The sequence below is a fragment of the Cyprinus carpio genome, chromosome A6, assembly GCF_018340385.1.
Source record: "Cyprinus carpio isolate SPL01 chromosome A6, ASM1834038v1, whole genome shotgun sequence".
In the NCBI taxonomy this organism is placed as follows: domain Eukaryota; kingdom Metazoa; phylum Chordata; class Actinopteri; order Cypriniformes; family Cyprinidae; genus Cyprinus; species Cyprinus carpio.
In genome coordinates, this window is record NC_056577.1 from 28,785,265 (window position 1) to 28,804,071 (window position 18,807).

General features: G+C 34.9%; 1 protein-coding gene across 2 annotated transcripts in view; it reads right to left on the reverse strand.

Moving 5' to 3' along the window:
- Positions 1-244: 244 nt before the first annotated feature.
- LOC109091589 (RNA-binding protein Raly-like) overlaps positions 245-18,807 on the reverse strand; it is a 71,581-nt gene continuing 53,018 nt past the window's right edge. For both annotated transcript variants that reach the window (XM_042758889.1, XM_042758890.1), the window contains 8 exons: positions 14,043-14,322; positions 11,592-11,664; positions 10,644-10,691; positions 7,614-7,771; positions 7,057-7,170; positions 3,767-3,897; positions 3,512-3,556; positions 245-754 (listed from right to left, as the gene is read on the reverse strand). In XM_042758889.1, the coding sequence (XP_042614823.1) occupies positions 3,515-3,556; positions 3,767-3,897; positions 7,057-7,170; positions 7,614-7,771; positions 10,644-10,691; positions 11,592-11,664; positions 14,043-14,298 (822 nt within the window). In that variant the 5' untranslated portion in view covers positions 14,299-14,322 and the 3' untranslated portion in view covers positions 245-754; positions 3,512-3,514. The remainder of the gene's footprint in view (positions 755-3,511; positions 3,557-3,766; positions 3,898-7,056; positions 7,171-7,613; positions 7,772-10,643; positions 10,692-11,591; positions 11,665-14,042; positions 14,323-18,807) is intronic.

Genomic DNA, 18,807 nt, shown 5'->3' on the forward strand with positions numbered 1-18,807 from the left:
TTTTGGACCTCGGTGATTGCCGTTTGTGGCTATGGGAACAGTTGCAATTTAGCAATGCTCCTTTTTACAGTCTTACTACAGGTTGTGTTAGACTGCTACTTCAATCCTCTTAGCAACAAATCTAACTGAGGTGGAATAAATCTCTTGTCTTAAAGGTAGAGAATATATTAGACTATGGTGAGGATTAGCCTGTATATTAGCATTTAAAGCGGAGAACATTTAAACACGTGAAGAAAGACATTTCACAAGTCATCAGTTTATTTACATCTGTAAATATCTCTTGCAGTCTGGAAAATGCAAGCAGAAGAAATATGCACATGTAATTAAAAATAGCCAACCACTCTGATTCCGACTGGCATACAAATAAAATGAAAAACATTTCTGGAAAAGCATAAACAGACAGGAAAGAAGGAGGAACGGAAATAGGATGAGGTTATTTACATATGAGGTGCCCAAATGTGTAGAAAAATGCATGTTAATTGTGTTTTGTGGGGAGCATGAATGCAGAATGTCTCCTGATCCTCTTCTGTTGTTGCGTGTGTGTTGTTGTTGATCTCAGAAACTGTGGCCTTTTTGTAATGGATTCCTGGTTTAGGGGACGTCCCCCTCCTCTCTCCCACCAAACAGCTTGTTTAGCTGTCTGTATCAATGACATCTGATGCTGGAGTTTGACGGCACCTGTTGGTTTCAGTGTCTTCCTGCTGAGTCTGTGTATTAAAAAAGTTTCCAGTCGACAGTGTTATCCAACTCCCTGCTGTAATAAAAACAAACAAAAAAAGGAAGACGAGCATTAAGATACGATACTGGATAAAAACAGCTATGACAAGAGACGAGCAAAGAGTGGGGGCTGAAATGAAAAGAACTTGCTGGATCTCCATCAATACTCGCATGTGGTTTTATTCTTCCCTGAATGCCTTTAAAGCTACAAACCCCATATAATGTCTGTTTTGTTGAAATTCAAGGACAACTAATACAGCAAACATCCAAAAAACACTGTCAGAAATCAATATATCGTGGAAAATTTACAGAAACTACAACCCATATGGACTAACTGGTCATTTTTTGGTTTTCTTTTGAAAGTTTCTGGTATCTTTCACCTTTTATTGCACCAATCACCAGTGTGAAATCGATCGAGAGATTTTCTAAACAGGGAACCTGAAGTTCTCTATGGTCCAGAATGAGTGATATCTGACTTTCAAGATGTATAAGTCTTCTAATGCACTCACTGATGCAAATCACTGCAATAACTATATTATAATAACTATAATAAAATATATATATATATATATGAGACATCATTTTTGACAATTCATTATTGTAACGTGAAAAGTATTTTGTCTAAAAATATATTTATATTATTTCTAACTTACAATATTTATATTTCTCACTTTATCAGTCTATGTGTGTGTGTGTGTGTGTGTGTGTATGCATCACTGAGATACTATTATAATTTTTACTAATATTTTGAATTAGGCGTCATTGTCATATTTTGTTTTCATTTTAATTTTAAATATGTTTATTTTATTTTTAGAAATTTTTAATAACCCTATATATATATATATATATATAGTATTTTTTAAAATACAATACACTAAATAAATATAAATACTAAAAAAAAAGTTATATACAAAATATTTTGTACATAGTACATATGGATGTAAATATGGATGGAAAAATGTACTTGTCATTAAAGTAATAATGCAGTAATGCAAAAAAAAAAAAAAAAAAAAAAAAAAAAAAAAACTAAACATAGGCTTCTTTTGATTCTGGGGTGAAATAGGACCTGGGTGTTTTTGCATGAGATTCAACCACAACAGCCTGACAGCCAATGTAAAGTACCTCTGAAAGTCTCCTAATGCAGAGAATTTCATAGAGGCAAGCAAGACTAATCACTAATTTGTGCTCAGTGTGATGTTAACTTTGGTTTGGCCTTTCAGGGCAACTGCAGTTGGTAGAATAAGGGGAGGGCGGAAGCTCCGTTACTGGTGGCAATAAGATTGTGGTCAGGCAGATTAGTCAAACAAACAGATTGGTGATCCACAAACAACACGCAGAAGGATCAGGTGGAAACCGCCATCAGATTCCACATTGTGCTTTGTATTTATGTAGCCAAACATATGGCAGTGTTTCTCCTGAAACAGCAGAAGTTGAGATGCTACACTTTGAAAACAGATTAGTAAGGATAAGCACAGCTACTTCCCTTTATTTTGATAAACTTTATGCTCATAGGTCACAGACGGGGATGGCGTTGTATGTGAAACTCTCTCAGACCACCAAAGAAGGACCTGATAAAGCAATGCTAACATAATTATTCCAATTATTGCCATTTACCTGGCAAAACTGGGTAGTGTTCTCTGTCTGAATAAAAACAAAAGAGTCATCTGACCTCTGAAAAATGTATTTCAGGGTAAAAAATTCATCTTCTGGATGAACATTATTTTCTTAAGCTGTCTGGAGTTTTTTTGTTGTCAGTGAATTTATGAAAATATACAGTACACGTGCCAATACTGTAAATCTGACAAGAACTCAAGAGGTTTTTAGTTTGAGATTATTTCATCTAATTGTTTTGTGTGAAAGTGTTAAACTCTTTTAAAATGGATTGGCTCATCAATATATTTGAGCAAACGTAAACAAAACCTTCTGATATTTATTTTGAACAGTATACACTACCATTCAAGAGTTTGGGGTCAATAAGACTTTAATTCAATAATTTTTAATACTTTTATTCAGCAGGGATAAATTAAACGGATCAAAAGTGACAGTAAAGACAATTGCATTTCACAAAAGATTTGTATTCCAAATAAATGCTGTTCTTTTGAACTTTCTATTCATCAATAAGCCTTGAAAAACATACCATGGTTTCCACAAATATATTAAGCAGCACTACTATTTATGAAATTGATGCATCAAATCAGCAAATTATAATGATTTCTGAAGGATCGTGTGACACTGAAGATTGAAGTAATGATGCTGAAACTTTAACTTTGCATCACAGGAATGAATAAATGACATGTTAAAATATATTTAAAATGCAAAACAGTTATTTTAAATTGTAATATTTCACTTATATATTGTATATTTTATTAAATTCAGTGAGCATAAAAGACCTTTCAAAATCAATTTAAAAATCTTAACAACCCCACGTCTTTGAATGGCAGTATATAGTTTGCTGTATGTTTTAAATCTTCTTTTGTGCAATGTTCGGATTGAATAGGTAGCTGTTTGTTAGACAAAACATTCAAAAGTCCTCACAGCTCAAGAAACTCCCAAATGACGTCCTGCTGTCATGCTTAATGGATCTTTAGAGACACCAAATTGAACTGGATGAATTACCCTGTGGACCCAGATTAAGTGGTTTGTACTCACTAACTTCATTTTTACAATCTGTTTTCTGCATGAAGCACAATCTTGGTTAGATCTTGAAACTCAAGCTTGGAAACTTGTAAAACATCTCATGGTTTGAATTATCGCTGCAATCCAAGAATCCATTGTTCCAGCTTTGAGTTCTTGCCTTTTATTGAAGAATGGAATCCATTTCAGATATGTGATTGTTTTCCTGAAGAGAGAAGAGATAATAAATCATTTTTTAGTGGCTGTGAACTTTAACATTCATATGGTATAATGTGTGAGCGTTTGATGATTTATAAACTGATATGTCACGGTGTTTTTAAGAACATATTCCCCACTCTCATAATCTCTGGTCTTCTGACCTTACAATGTCATTTACGTTTCTCATTTCTCCAGCCTCTGTCCATACATCTCTTACCATGTCTTCATCACAATCCTCGTGTGTGTGCTCCTCGCCCTCCTCCACATCACTGTGCTGCAGTTCTTCTGACTCTGAGCCTGACTCGTCCTGAGACAGTTCACTCTTCATTTCATCTGCCTTCTGCAACTCTGTACACAGACAAACATTAATGTACATTTACAGACACAACATCAATAATTAAGCTACACTTATATAACTGTTGCACTTATATAACAAGCTGTAACTTGTCATCAGGCTTTTTAACCTTGTAATATTTAAAAACATAAAATAAAAGTCTGAAAATCTAATTATTTTAAATCTAAAAAACAATGTTTGCATATGTTTCATATTTGATACATTTGGCATTTATGGCTCATATTTTACATTTGTTTCATTGATTTATAATTAATCTTAGCTTAGTTGTTCTCTATGTGCTTATGTGTGTTTTTGCTGCTTTTATTTTTATATGCTTGTTCTGTAAAGCACTTTGGTCTGTCTAGCGGCTGTTTAAATGTGATATATAAATAAATTAACTTGAACTTGAACTTGAACTTGAACTCATATAGTATGATATAGTGAGAATATGAAGCTCATACTGAAGGATTTTATTCAGAGGCCCAAACTAAGCAAAAATATGCAATTTGGTGCAGATGTTGATATTTCTATGGCCAAGAAGTAAGCTGAAATTCTAAAAGCCTGTAATGTAAATCAGTGAGACCTTTATAACAGTATAGCAGACTACTTACATAAAAGTTTGTCAATATTGAATTGTATTGTACCACTGTATTAATAAAAGGGCTGTCAATCGATTAACAATTGTAATCTAATTAATTACATGATGTGGTGATTAATTAATCCAATTATTCACATTAATTTCACATCAAATTTGGTTGAGAATGTACCCAACAAAAGACAATTTAAAACTATTATTGTGTTACATGAGAAAGCATGAAATAGATATTACAAAAAGTAGCTGTAGAAAGATTTTTTTTATTAATATGTAATTATGTAATTATGAAATTATACTCTAAATAAGAAATTAAACTGCCAGTAGGTGGCCTTAAATGTCACTGATTGGATTCATTCATTCATTTGATTTGTTCAAATGTCTGATTCATTCAAGAATGAAGTAAATGGCTCTTGAATCATTGGTTCATCCGATTTGTTCAAAACGCAGATTCATTTAGAAATTGTGTGTTGCTTGGACATGCACAACAGTTCTGCAAAAACAATATTGTCTAAAATATAACATAATATTCCCTATTTACGGAACCGTATAAAATCAATACCACATTTGCACTCGTGTTGTTCGAAACTTAAACAGCACTCATGTGATATTGCACTCGTTGCTCGTTGTGTGATATTGCTTACCTATATTATATGATATAAATGAAATAAAATATATAGGGGTGTTTTTCTCCAATATGTTGAATTTTAGGGGCATATGCCTGCATTCCATCACGAAGTGAGTTGTTCCCCTGCAACATCAATCAATTGTATAGGCCTAGATGTGTTCGGTTTGAAGCGGAGCAGCACAGCCGCAGACCGATCAGTTTATGACATCAAAGTACCGCGAGAGCTATAACTTTCGAATCACTCTCGCGGTACTTTGATGTCAAACACCATTCGATCTGCGCAATGCTGATTCAAGCTGCACACACGTCTGCGACGGGGGCATTAAAAATGTTTATTTTTATTTTTCCCCCCATAATGAATTAATTAGATTAATGCGTTAAATCCACAGTCCTAAATGATACTCAAGAAAACATAAGTTGCTTCAGTTCAGGAATTGTACATCTTAAAATACTGAAAACATAATAAAACTTACTCTAACGTTTGCGTTATAAAAATCAGCAAACATTTTGTGCCCTGAACTGTAATTTTTATACTAAAAATTATTTTGTTGTAAATAAAAAAAATATTAAAGTATGTTTTACAGGAAAATAAAAAATTAAATTTCACATTTAATTAAATGCATTACTTGCCATTTCTTTGTAATTGTTTGTGAAATTTACTATCAATTCATGGGTGAAAATTGTTTTACTTGCTAAAAAGTATAAATTATCAATCAGAGTGCAGAAAGCATGTATTAGATTGTGCACAGCAGGTTTTTCAGAGAAGTTTTGAAATTGTTAATAATTTAGAGGCCTTTGAAATTTGCATATCAAACATGATACAGTAATCTTTCGAGGGTTAAAGATGCTGTGAGTGATTTCAGCTGTTGTAATGAAGTAACTGTCTCTATTTTCTGTCTCAGATTATCTGTTCTCTTCAGCAATGGGAGAACCACGGTCCACAGTCCAAATTCTCACATCCTAAACAACCAAGACTGTAGGAGCAGACATGAAGAAGAACCTTGCCAAGGTAAAGAAATACTTGGAGCTTGCATTAATTTACACATCAAGCCCAGTTGAAAAGATATGAGAAGCCCAGAGTAAGTGCTAGTTGACTTTCTTTCTCACGGGGGCTTTTAAAGCGTTTCATCCTCAACAGTCAGCCACACTTGCACACATGCACAGAAATGCGCTCCGCTGTGGCAGAGGGACATCATCATTCATTAGCCACAAATCATTAGCCACATCATAATTCATAGACAGACGATGAAGGAGAACGAAACTGGTTTCCATGTGTAAATAAACACAGGAGGCATGCTGCGTTCTGTGGTAATTCTCGTCAAATCGACCACTGATGTGAAACAGGGAAAAATCTGCAAAGTTGTATTGGAGCCACTGAGCCGTAAAAGTGTGGAACCGTGTGACAGCGACGGTGCTGTGCAGAGTCAGCGTTTTGCGCTCGGTCAATGCTGAGTGTGTTTGTGCGGAGAATACAATGCTTGCTGGGGTTTTCATATGATTAAAAAAACCCCTCTGAAAGCTTTTCTAAAATAATAATTACTGAGAGTAAGGTATAACAGGCACATTCCAATAACCTTGAATTGTCACCAAACAACCAGGCATAGCAGAGAATAATATAGTATTGTGTGCATATCGTATATATGCATTATTGTTCAAATGTTTAGAGTTAGTTTTTTCATCAAGGATGTATGAAATTTGCATGAAAGTGACAATAAAGACTTTCATATTGTTACAAAAGATTTCTATTCAAGTAAATTGAGTAGTACTTTTGCACTATTTATCAAAGAATCCTGAAATAAAGCTTAAAAGAACAGCATATATTTAAAATAGAAATATTTTCCATAATTATAAATGTCTTACTTTTGCTAATGTTAATGAATTCTTGCTGAATAAAATATTGACTTCATTAGCCAAAAAAACAAAAAAAACAAACAAAAAATATTTTGATCACACCTGTGGCACAGTATTTGTCCTCTGTGATCTGGTCAAGGCGTCCCAGCAGCGCGTCGATGTTGGACTTGATCTGTGTCAGTTCTGATTTGATAGCTTGCAGCTCGGTTGATTTCACTGCTCGCATGTACACACAAGTTTAAGAAAAGAACACAATGTTTTAGATTATTAAATCAGGTTTATATATTGGCATGAAACCAAAACAGAAATAAAAGCAATGCACTGGTATTTGGTTGTGGAACTATAATGGAGCACCGCCCAAGACAAAAGGTTCCTCTGCTGTTATACTGCAAACATAATAAATCCTAAACCCGGTATGTTAATCTGTCAAATGGCCCAAAGGCCAGTTCAAGAGATCAAGCAGTCCATAAATCATCTCAGCGCACTGAATCTGAGGAGGATCTTGAGCTGTCACACAGTGGAATCAAGGTACATTATCTATCTTAAAGATCTTTTGATGTTTCATCATTCAGCATACAGTATGTGTAGGTCAGTAACACATCAAACATCAAACAGAAAAAACTGAAAATAGAAACATACTAAATAGAAACTGAACTTACACTTGTGTTTGACAGAGGTGTTGGGAAGGATAGTGGATCTAGTCAGGAGTTTGACAGGTAATGACTTCACCCTGCGGACGACCGGCACTGCCACACGGGGGCGCTTTACTGGAACCACTCTGGGCACAGGAGATACTCTGCCTCGGTACTCAAACAGTCTGGACACAGAAAGAGACATTTGAAGAAACTAACTGCTGGATACAAGCACATGACTTCTATCCAGGAGTATATGATCATACTCAGGAAACTGCGGTGTTTGTGAATTTTCATTTTATGTTATTTAAAAATAAATAAAAATAATTTCACTAAAATACTTTACTGCTAAACTTTTGAAAAATCATATTTATTCACCTTAGACCCAAAGTAAACACCAAAAATAGGGGACCACCATAGAGTGGTTTCTCCACAATATTCAGATAAGTGGTCAACATAATTTTTAAAAAATGACATATTCTTAAAATATGACAACCAAATGTGAGGATGTCAGAAATATAAAACCATTATTTTAAAAAACAATTCTACAAATTCAGCATGTTAAAAGAATTTTTAGAAAAATATAAGTATAATAAAATAAAAATATAATACAAGTATAATTAATACTTCTGTACTTTTCCTTTGTGTATATATATATATATATATATATATATATATATATATATATATATATATAAAACACTTTTTTCCTTTGTTGCTATCATTTACTAAAGCTAAACTTATTAAAAACTGTTTTCAATAATGGAGATAAATATGAAATAAAATGTAAATATTGGATGAAAAACAAAAAAACTTTACAGTATTATAAAAGTTGTACATTCTAACTACTAAAATTACTAAAACAGAAATAAATATAAAGCTTAATAGAAATAAAAAATGAATAAAAATGAAAATTCGAAAAATTAAAATAAAAGCTCATTCAAAATATTAATAAATACTATTTGAAAATATAAATATATATAAATGCCAAAATAACACTGGTATTATCTTCTTTTTCTTAATATAGTCATCTTTCTGTAAGGCCATCTCATTTGCTTTGTTGTTTCATATGTTGTTAACATGAACGTAGAAGTTAACGTAGAAGTGTGCTCATATATAATCTTACATTTACAGCAATATGATGAAAACAGTGACAGATATATATTCACACATACACAAGAAAAGAGAAAGAAAAAGACAGGAAAAGAAGAAAAACAAAAACAAACAAACAGGCTCAGATGTATGGATGTGGTAGTTAAAACAGGTACAGAGGTAAGTTCAATCCATAATTTCATTATATGAGTTGTGAAGTGCAATCTTTGAGTCATCTTGCGATCCAAGTCAATCCCAGAGCTCTGCTGTCAGCGATGAAGGTGATGTGGCATGAATGAAGTGAGAGAAGAAGATACTTTTGCCTTCAAAGAGAAGCATGTCTGCTGCCCTGACAGGAACCTAAAAGCAACCAGCTGGCTTGCCACATGCCATCTACGTGGCTTCACAGACTAATCCGCAATCCTAGAGATCTAAATTATTGGATATGTTTGCTGTAAAATATCGACTGCAGTCAGCATCGCCCTAAGATGGCTGTAAGTCAGGGAGCAGAGATCACAAGAGAGATATCAATAAAAATGTCAACTCATCATATGGCCGCAATATCCCACACATCTGCAAACAAATACGTCCAGCTGAGTCTCGCAGTAGGGTTTCCATAGCTACTACCGAAAAGGGACGCTGGCCAACTGCTTGCTTGCTGAGCCAAAGTTTGCTTAAGGGGTTGTGGAGTGAGTTCTTGTGAAACGCATGTTTTTTCCTCCGTCTTTCTTTCTGCAGCTTGCAGCTGTGTGTGTGAGTGTTTTTATGAGAGTTCCTTTAATTCTGCCAAGTTGTGAGAAAATATATTATGGCAGAAAGAGCTGTGTTAGAGAGAGAACACTGTGCCTGACTTCAGTACAAGTCACTGCTGGGTGACTGCACTAAAAAATGCTCCATATAAACCTGACTGCTGGGTTAGGAGTTCAGGTCTATTTCAGCATGAGCCAAAAGTGCTTTTGAAGGCTACTCAATCAGTATACTATATAAGTTTTTTTTTCTTTAATAAATAGATTTAGTGTGACTATTAATGCATATGACAAATGTTTTAGCAAATAGTCTCTTTCTGATGGTTTTATCCAGCAGTCACAAACAGTTGAATGTAGTTTATCACAATACTATTATAAATGATTAAAAGTGACAGTAAAGTCATTTACAAAAATATGTATTTCAAATAATTATTTTGAACTTTCTGTTCATCAAAGACTCCTGAAAAAAGCATCATGGTTTCCACAAAAATATTAAGCAACACAACTGTTTTCAACATTACAAAATAATAAGAAATGTTTTTTTTTAGCATCAAACCAGCATATTAGCATGATTTTTGAAGAATCATGAGACACTGAAGACTGGACTAATGATGCTGAAAATTCAGCTTTAATATCACAGGAATAAATTATATTTTAATATATATTGAAACAGAAAACAGTTACCTTTTAAATTGTAATAATATTTCACAATATTACTTTTTTGATAGCATATTTGGCCAAATAAATGCCGCCTTTCTTTCTTTCAAAAACAGTAAAAAATCATACCGATCAGAAAACATTTTAACGGTAGAGTAAGTTTATTTGAATTAAATTAAAGAAGATCACAATGTACATAAATGAAGAATCAGAAGTCTGATAATATGCATAATAAATGTTAACAATGTCTTCCAAATATAAAGTTAAATGGCTATAAATTACCCATTTTACAATTAGTAATTATGGAAAATGTCCATTTATTACAGGTGTATTGGTAAAAAAAAGTATTGTCCATCACATCACATACCCTGCTCTGGAAGGTTGCAAACATAAACAAATTGTGATACAGTGAAATGCTGCTTGGCCAGTCATATTAGAGGACAATGACTGTTGTATATTGGCATATTATTATACTTGGACTGTAAGTTTATGCATTCTGGATGTGATTTTAATGCATTTCCTATATTTCAACAAAATCATTTGTGCAAAATCATGGACTTACCTGTCATAGAAGTCATCTCTGTAGTAATCATAGTCAAAATCATAACCGCTGCAGGGATTAAACACAAAAAGTACATCATTTTTAATATAGGTCATTCACAGGACTTTCCAAAAAAAAAAAAAAAATCACATTTGCAACATTAAAAAAAGACAAAAGCAACTTCCAATCAATTTCAGTTTAGAAGTGTTGAAGTTTTGACTAGATAAAAAGCAATTCCCCTTTACACCATTATTGAAAAGGAGAAAAATACACTACATGTCACACTATACAGGGCAAGTTGTCACAGTGCAAACATGCAATTTATTTACACGCTACTTTTATTTGAAATGGCAAAATTAATCTAAAACATAAAAACCACTAAACCATGCACAACTGTGCAAAAGTTAGGCTTCAGTAAACTTTTTTAATGTTTAACTTAGCTACCTATACACTTTCAACGAAGTGCGCCTTTCACGTACAGCTACGTAATTCGGTACACACATGTGACACACCAGTACCTACTAAAAAGTCTCTTGGAGCAAAATCCGAAACGCAACAGGAAATCAGTTTTTGCCATTTTCAGGCATTGTATTTTAACAAACTCCTAGAGATTTAATCAGTTCAACACCAAATTTGGTCAGTGTAATCATATTAGGCTTTTGTGATGTTAAATTGTGAAGATCTGAAACAGAAAGTTGCTATAACTCAGGCATACAATGTCCACCCCTTAACATTCCTGTAAAAGTTGCAGTGTTCTGTGGGTGGTACTGTGGAATGCTAACAGGTTAAGCAGTGAAATAATTATAAAACATGAAAAATGAAATTTGGAAAACGTAACAGACACTGTTTTGGTCAAAATAAACTCACATGTGACAACTTACCCCGGTCTCTCCTGTAGAGTATCTAAATGTGTTGCAAGCTAAATATGTTGTCGAGTTGGTTAATAACACACTCTCATTCTGCAATCACCTGTATAATGTTGCTGCAGTTCTCTTTAGTCCTTTAGGCCTGCTGGGTTTGGGTTCACCTGCCATGTTAATATCTGTGAACAGAACCGGAAAACATGCATTCAATCTACAGTTTCATTTTTACTTATAAAATGCAGATTTAAAGAAGTGCAAAGAGTGATTATATGACATGAGCAGACATACATATTAAACAATGACAGATGGCAGAAGCCTTTCAAAGTGACATCTGCAGCTCTTTGATAATTGTACGTTACCGGGTGCACTTGAGGCTGCTATCTAATGACTCTAATTATCACGGTGAACTGACATTAGGGACACTTGTTGTTAAGTGGGAGTGCTCTGATTTGCATAACCACATGCTCGATGTGTCCACCAGAGGGCCCTCAACACCCACTCAACCGGCATCTGCGCTCTTCCCCACATTTCAGCCGCCAAAGTCTCCTGGCTTCCACTTTATAACAGCAATGACAGAAGGAGAAGCAGAAAGAGAATAATGGATAGGCGTGAGGCGATGGAAGACATGGCTCTGTCACCCGATTTTATATTTCCAACACTCAAGCAAATTCAGAGGTGATGTTTGAGACAGGGAGAGGCGCCAGGGTTTGAGGGAGAGATGTCAGCCGTGATGATTTCCTTCAGCTCCGGGACTGATTGGCCAGTAGGGAACGAGTGGGGCCGTGAGAGTGACAGGTCACCGAGGCTGTCAAGTGGAAGCCAAAGGCTCCGTGGAGCATGAAACAGCAGCTAATGTGACTGCCAAAAAACTTGTATGTCATCAAGCAGCTGCAGAGGGCTGGAGGGCAAACGAGAGATGGAGAAACAAAGATTGGAAGCCAAGGAGACAGAGATCGAACTAAATCGAGGCAAAGACAGGATCGTGCAGCCAGAGAGAAAGAGACATAAAAGGTAGAAGCGAGCAAATGAACAACTGTCTGATGTCCTCAGTGTGACACGAACACCTGCCGCTGACACACCTGTCCTGTTCCTCATTTATCTGAGGGGGGTGTGACATCAGCGGTCGGTTGCCCGGATACCATCACAGCTGAGAGACCAATCAGTGTCTAGAGGTCACCTTACAGAGGACGCACCATTACTGGCTGGTATGACAAGGCTTAAAACTACTTGATAACTGAAATAGCGCGGTGATAATACGACCCTACACTGACTGTGTGTAATTCATCTGAAGGACACCATTAGGTGGCACACGCAAAAGACACACATATATAGACTTCACAGAACTTGGATAGGGTGTACTATAGGGCATGGAAGCAATTGTTTATTGGTAAGGCTGTTTAGAATAACAACCTACAATATCACTCTTGCTATTTCCAGTAAAATAACATTAATATGTATTCTGTACGGCAAAATGTGAAGTAAGAATACTGCACAGAATAGCATACTGCACAATGCAATGCACTTAACTTGACTTTTCATTTTCAGAGCTATGATTGAACAGTAATATCAACTGTATAATGTAATATAATATAATTATTTTGCTGTACATAAATTGCAGCAGCATCAACAACAATTATTATAGTATTATTATTATTATTATTATATTACATAAATTTGAATAAAATTCTAAGTAATTGTTTTTGACTGATTTTAAAAACAGCTGTATCCAGTAAATCATAGTATAAATTAGTATTTAAATACATAAATCATTTTATCAGTTAATAATTCTATAAATAAATGCATCATTATTATTACAGCATAAATACAACAAAATGGTAACAATAATAAATATTACAGAAATATATAATTTATTATATTTAGATTTTTTTTTATAATGACAGATTATAGATAATTAAAAATTATAAGTAACTGTTTTTGATGTTTCTGCAATGTATCATACTATTGTTTGAAATGTCTATCATTGCATACATACTCTTTCACATACTACTTAAAAAAAATAGTTGGCAGTATCCAGTATCCAGTATGCTATTAATTTAATTGCAAACACCAGCACACTGAACTCCTGGCACAGTGCATGCTAACAAAATTCCCTCTAGTAAGTGCCCTACTTTTATTACAAAACAAAAATCAGTACAAGTATTCAACAGCTACATGAAAGCACTTTACAAACTTAAAATTCACTGAGGTCAAGAACCTTGAAGAGAGGAGAATGGCGCTGATGTCACATTGGCCACTTTATAATGTTGATCTACTTGCACTGCACTATATTGACCGCACTTTGACCCCGTCACAGTGATGGCTGCAGGAAACTGCCATCAGTAAATATTAATCTTAACTGCTTCAGTGTCATGGGGCTCGCTCTTGGCAGCAGTCATAGCACATGCAAACCAAACACTCTACAGGGCGCTAAAAAAAGTCAGTTTGCTCCTACAGCAAGTGTTGTGCACTTTTTTAACCTTGGAAAGATGTTATTCAGATGTGATATATAACAAACCAATACAGTTCACTAACAGATTCACATTATTGTCCAACTCACCGAGGGTCTGTCCAGCAAGCACACGTCCATTTTCTCCAATGACAGCTCCACGAGCGTGTCTCTCATTAGCGTACTGAACGAAGGCGTAGCCTTTGTGAACCGAGCAGCCCAACACACGGCCGTATTTGGAGAAGATCGTCTCTACATCACTCTTTTTCACCACCGCTGTGTTCAGGTTGCCGATAAACACGCGTGAGTTGATAGATTTGGGGTCATTTTTGTTGGTAATGTTGCTCGTCTGGACTTTCAGCGACATCTTGGTTCAACTGTGAACAGCAATCTGGGGAAGAAACAGATCACAGAAGTTTAGACCAGGAGCTGTATAATAAGTTACATTTTGGATACTGTGAAATGAACAAAGCATATTCCTAAATTGTATAGATTTCTTAAAAAAGTGGACTTAAAACAACAAGCCATGAGCAGTGTTACAATTACTTTTGTGATTAAACTTCCATTAATTGTGTAAAGTCACTTGATTTTATAAATGGCAACAACAGAAATATGTAAATAAAAAATAAATAGTTAATTTTTAACACAATAAAACGATAAACTGTTCATTTTCAACAAATTCATACAATGATAATTCATATGATTATTATTAATAATTATTATTCATCATAAAAATATGTATTATTAGTATTTATTATTATTAACATGATCTTAAAAGTATTATTTATAAGTAATATTAATAATTATTTAAAATGTAATATAAATTATGCATATTCTGGTAAATTATATAAATGAATATGAATAAAAGTTTATTTAAACAAGATTTATTATTATTATTATTATTAAAAATATTAAATAAGCGATATTAATTACAACATATTATTGAAAATTATATGTAAAAAATTCTATAATAATAATAATAAATCATCTAAAAATGTATTTTTAAAAATCCTCTGACAGGTAATATAATTACTTCCCAAGCCAGACAATCCACAGAGCGATATGAAAGATAGACCTACAGTACATCTGGGGCCTTTAAGGTGCTGATTTTGCCCTTGAGCAAACATTACTCTATGAATCATCCTGAACATGTACATGCCCTGACCTATATATCACCTAATTAATGAATAAGTGATCAAAGCTCTCCTGACACCAGCACAGCACGTCTGATGTACGCCATTTCTCACAGGCAAGACCAGATATGCCCTACGCAGTAAAATCAGACAGAACTGTAATTAGCACACTGATCAAAGTGTTAATGACAGGCGGTAAGAACGAACAATCACACATGAGATCGCCATTGTATCTCAGTTGTTTCTTCTAGACTGTAAAGGGATTCATCTGAGAGGAAAGTGAGACAGACTTATGCTTAAAGTGATAGTTCACCCAAAAAAAAAGACATTTCTGTTCCACTTGTTCCAAACCTGTATGAGTTTCTATTGAGCACAAATGTAGATATTTTGAAGAATGTTGGAAACCAAACAGCTGATGGTATCCACAGTACTTTTTCCAAACTATGCACATCAAAGGTTACCGTCAACTGTTTGGTCACCAGCATTCTACAACCAAAAGTTTCAGAGATCTCATTATGAACTCAAACATTTCTCATTTCTGAACGATTCGATCCACATTTTTTATATGACACCCACTATTCACAGTTCAATTAAAGGATAAATTACATGGAGGTAAAATAGACTGCATTTCAAAAGATCAACCTCCAATCAAAATATTTTTCCTCTGAGAAGGCTCTGCTTTGCTTTTCATAAATCTTATAGTGAAGTATGAATAGTATTTTATGAGGACAGAAAAGAAGTCTGCAGAAGTGGCCCACCGCTGTTCCTTATTAGCAGCGTTTGAGTGCCGCCGAATGTGAAATCAGGAGAAGGTGAAGACCAAACTGCATGTCTGTCAGGGTCAACTGACTGTGTCTCAGGTATGACAGAAATAAGGTGTTCTGTGAGGGCCGTTCAGACCGCGGCTCCCCTCTGACAGTGTCTGCTAATCACACAATATTTTTAGAGCGAGCGAACAGGAAGGTTATTTAGTTTCTCCTCTAATTACTAGCGCCTCTGTACATCTCACATTGCTAGGGATTGTACAAGTCTTTGAAGCATGTGCTGTCTTTCTTTCTTCCTTGTTATAATGACTTGGGCAATAAAGGTTTTTGAACTGTGCTTTTTGCTGCATGCTATCATCCCGCTCACAGAAATAACTAGCCAATTCACTGATTGGCTTGGATTCGCCTTAAAAGCCTGCCTCTGTGGGGCCCATTAACACCTGTTAAAGAGTTTCTAAAGAGTTTGGTAGTTGAAAGCGTCAGAAGGTTTAGAGATCATGGATTGTAATTAAATGATCGATTAGACTGGGAAAATACTGGACCGGATTCCGACATCACGCCATGTTGGACAGCATCCTGACAGAAAGCATTCATGCGGCTGAAAGACTCACGCTAACTTAATGAGCTGTGGGTTTCAGCACTCCCATTTTTTCTCATTATGTCATTCACACAATTAACACATTCAAGCATATTATTTTGCATGAGTTTAATCGGAGTGAAACCAAAAAAGAAAAATAAGGATGCACCACTTTGGACATTTTTGTCAGATAAAACAAAACAAAACATTTTTCCAATTTGAACTTTTTTCTTTAGAAATACACATTTAAATGAACACATAATATTATCATAACATATAAACATACACATTTCAAAAGTTTGGGATGAGTAAGATTAATTAAAAATACAGAAAAATACCCTAAATGAAATATTATTACTAGTGCTGTCAAAATTAACGCATTAATGCATGCAATTAATTTTTTTTTTGTAGTTTAACGCTTCAAAAATATGTAACACAAAGGCAGAGTTAGGTTGTCCACAACTGATGCTTCTGTCTCAGAATGTCTTCATGACAACAAGAAACTGGAGACTTTCAGACGTGCACTCTAACTTCGACTCAGTGCTAGTGAAACGAGCGTGGAGAAGGTAGATATGACGAGGAAGCTTCAGAAGAACAATTGCGGTCAGATGAGATGTTGTTAGGCCATATGTCAGTAAAAATGAATTTTCCTGTCCTGTCAGCCATTATACTGTGCTCGTAGCCATGAGCGTAGAATGAGCAACGGATGTGTCCCCCTTATGACATGCCAAGAAATCCCTAATATGGACAAAGGCATCCAGACATCACTGTAGCTAAGCTAAATATAAAAAGCAGAAACGTTTTGTCTGATGAAATGTGAAGACAATAAATACACGATTGTGACAATATATGCTTTATGTGTGTTTTTTCAAGTCATCTTCAGGTAATAAATAAATAATATATACGAATGATGCAGTGCTAATTGACATAATTTATTACAGTACAGAAACTATCAAATGTAAGTAATTGTCTGCCTTATTCTGTAATAAAAATGGAAGAAGTGTTTGTAGTATAAACCAGTTATGAAAATTGTCAATTGTTAAATATATATAAAAAATAAAATTTCCTAGTAGTATTGGTATCAGTGATACTCATCTTCAATCATAAAAAAGATGCCATTAAATAAATATTAAAAATATACTGTCTGTATATTATAACAATATGTTGTTTCTACATTAATTTGAAGATTGAATGTGACATTTTTGCAATAGAAAAGTATATTTACAAACTTTAATGTTGTGTGGGATTAATTTCAATTAATAGCATTTTCAGAAAAAAATGTGTGATAAACATAAGAACAGTATCATTGTGAATATTACAATTATGAATGCATGTTAAAACACACACACACACACACACACACACACACACACACACACACCTCTCTCTCTTTCGCAGGCTGCCTTTGAGGTGAGCATGTGACTTTGGCACGTAAACGTTTGACTCTCCAGAGATTTGGCAGCGCTGTCCCACCACACAAGTTTCCCAGAAGCAGCTGCTTGCATTGCACAACAAACTAATACCAGGTTATTAAAATGTCTGGGGGGCTTAATGTTCATCTGCTTTTACTGCTGACCTGAAACCTGTTTTGCATTTTGTAGTAACAGTCCGGGTTAAAGTGTGCTGGAGGTTTGCATCTTAAACCGAAGTCTCAGCACTTTCAGCATACTGATAATGTGCTCACACAAGTACTTCATTCACTCAGAACGCATTCAACTCTTCTTAAAGACCACAAGATGTAAAATTACAGTGTAGTTATTTGCGGTTCATTGACTGTGGGTTAATCTTTCGACTGTAAGACTTGATGTATAAGCAAACTGAAACCTTGGCCTATGTCTATCATAGTAAAAACACAAAGAGCAATTATACACACACTACCATTGATCAACTCATAATGCTGTACAAATTGAATTCTCTTTGACTTTACAAAGTCATGTGCTTGAACTCTTTCTTTTACACACACACACACACACACACACACACACACACACACACACACACACACACACACACACACACACACACACAGTATTTAGTACTGCACATGGTTTATGGGGATAATTTATGTTCTATCTGAGCTTGTGCCAAAATCATCCCTGTCAGTAATGGTATTTTACAGTCAGGCAAATGTGTTTGGAGGTCACTTAATAGCTCATTAGGAATACGAGAACCTGCACCCCCCCCCACCTCACATACAAACCACAGATGTTACCGGAACAAGCATGAAACTGTCTGCTACCTTTTTGCTGAGATGTTGCTAGCCCTCTGTTGGAATCAAACAGCATCAAATTGTGTTTGGAAACAGCAACCTGAGAATTAAGTTTCCTCCACTGTTGCCCAAGGCAACTAAATCAGAGTCTGAGCATTGAGGAAAGCATCAATTCATCAGCCAATCAGCTCCT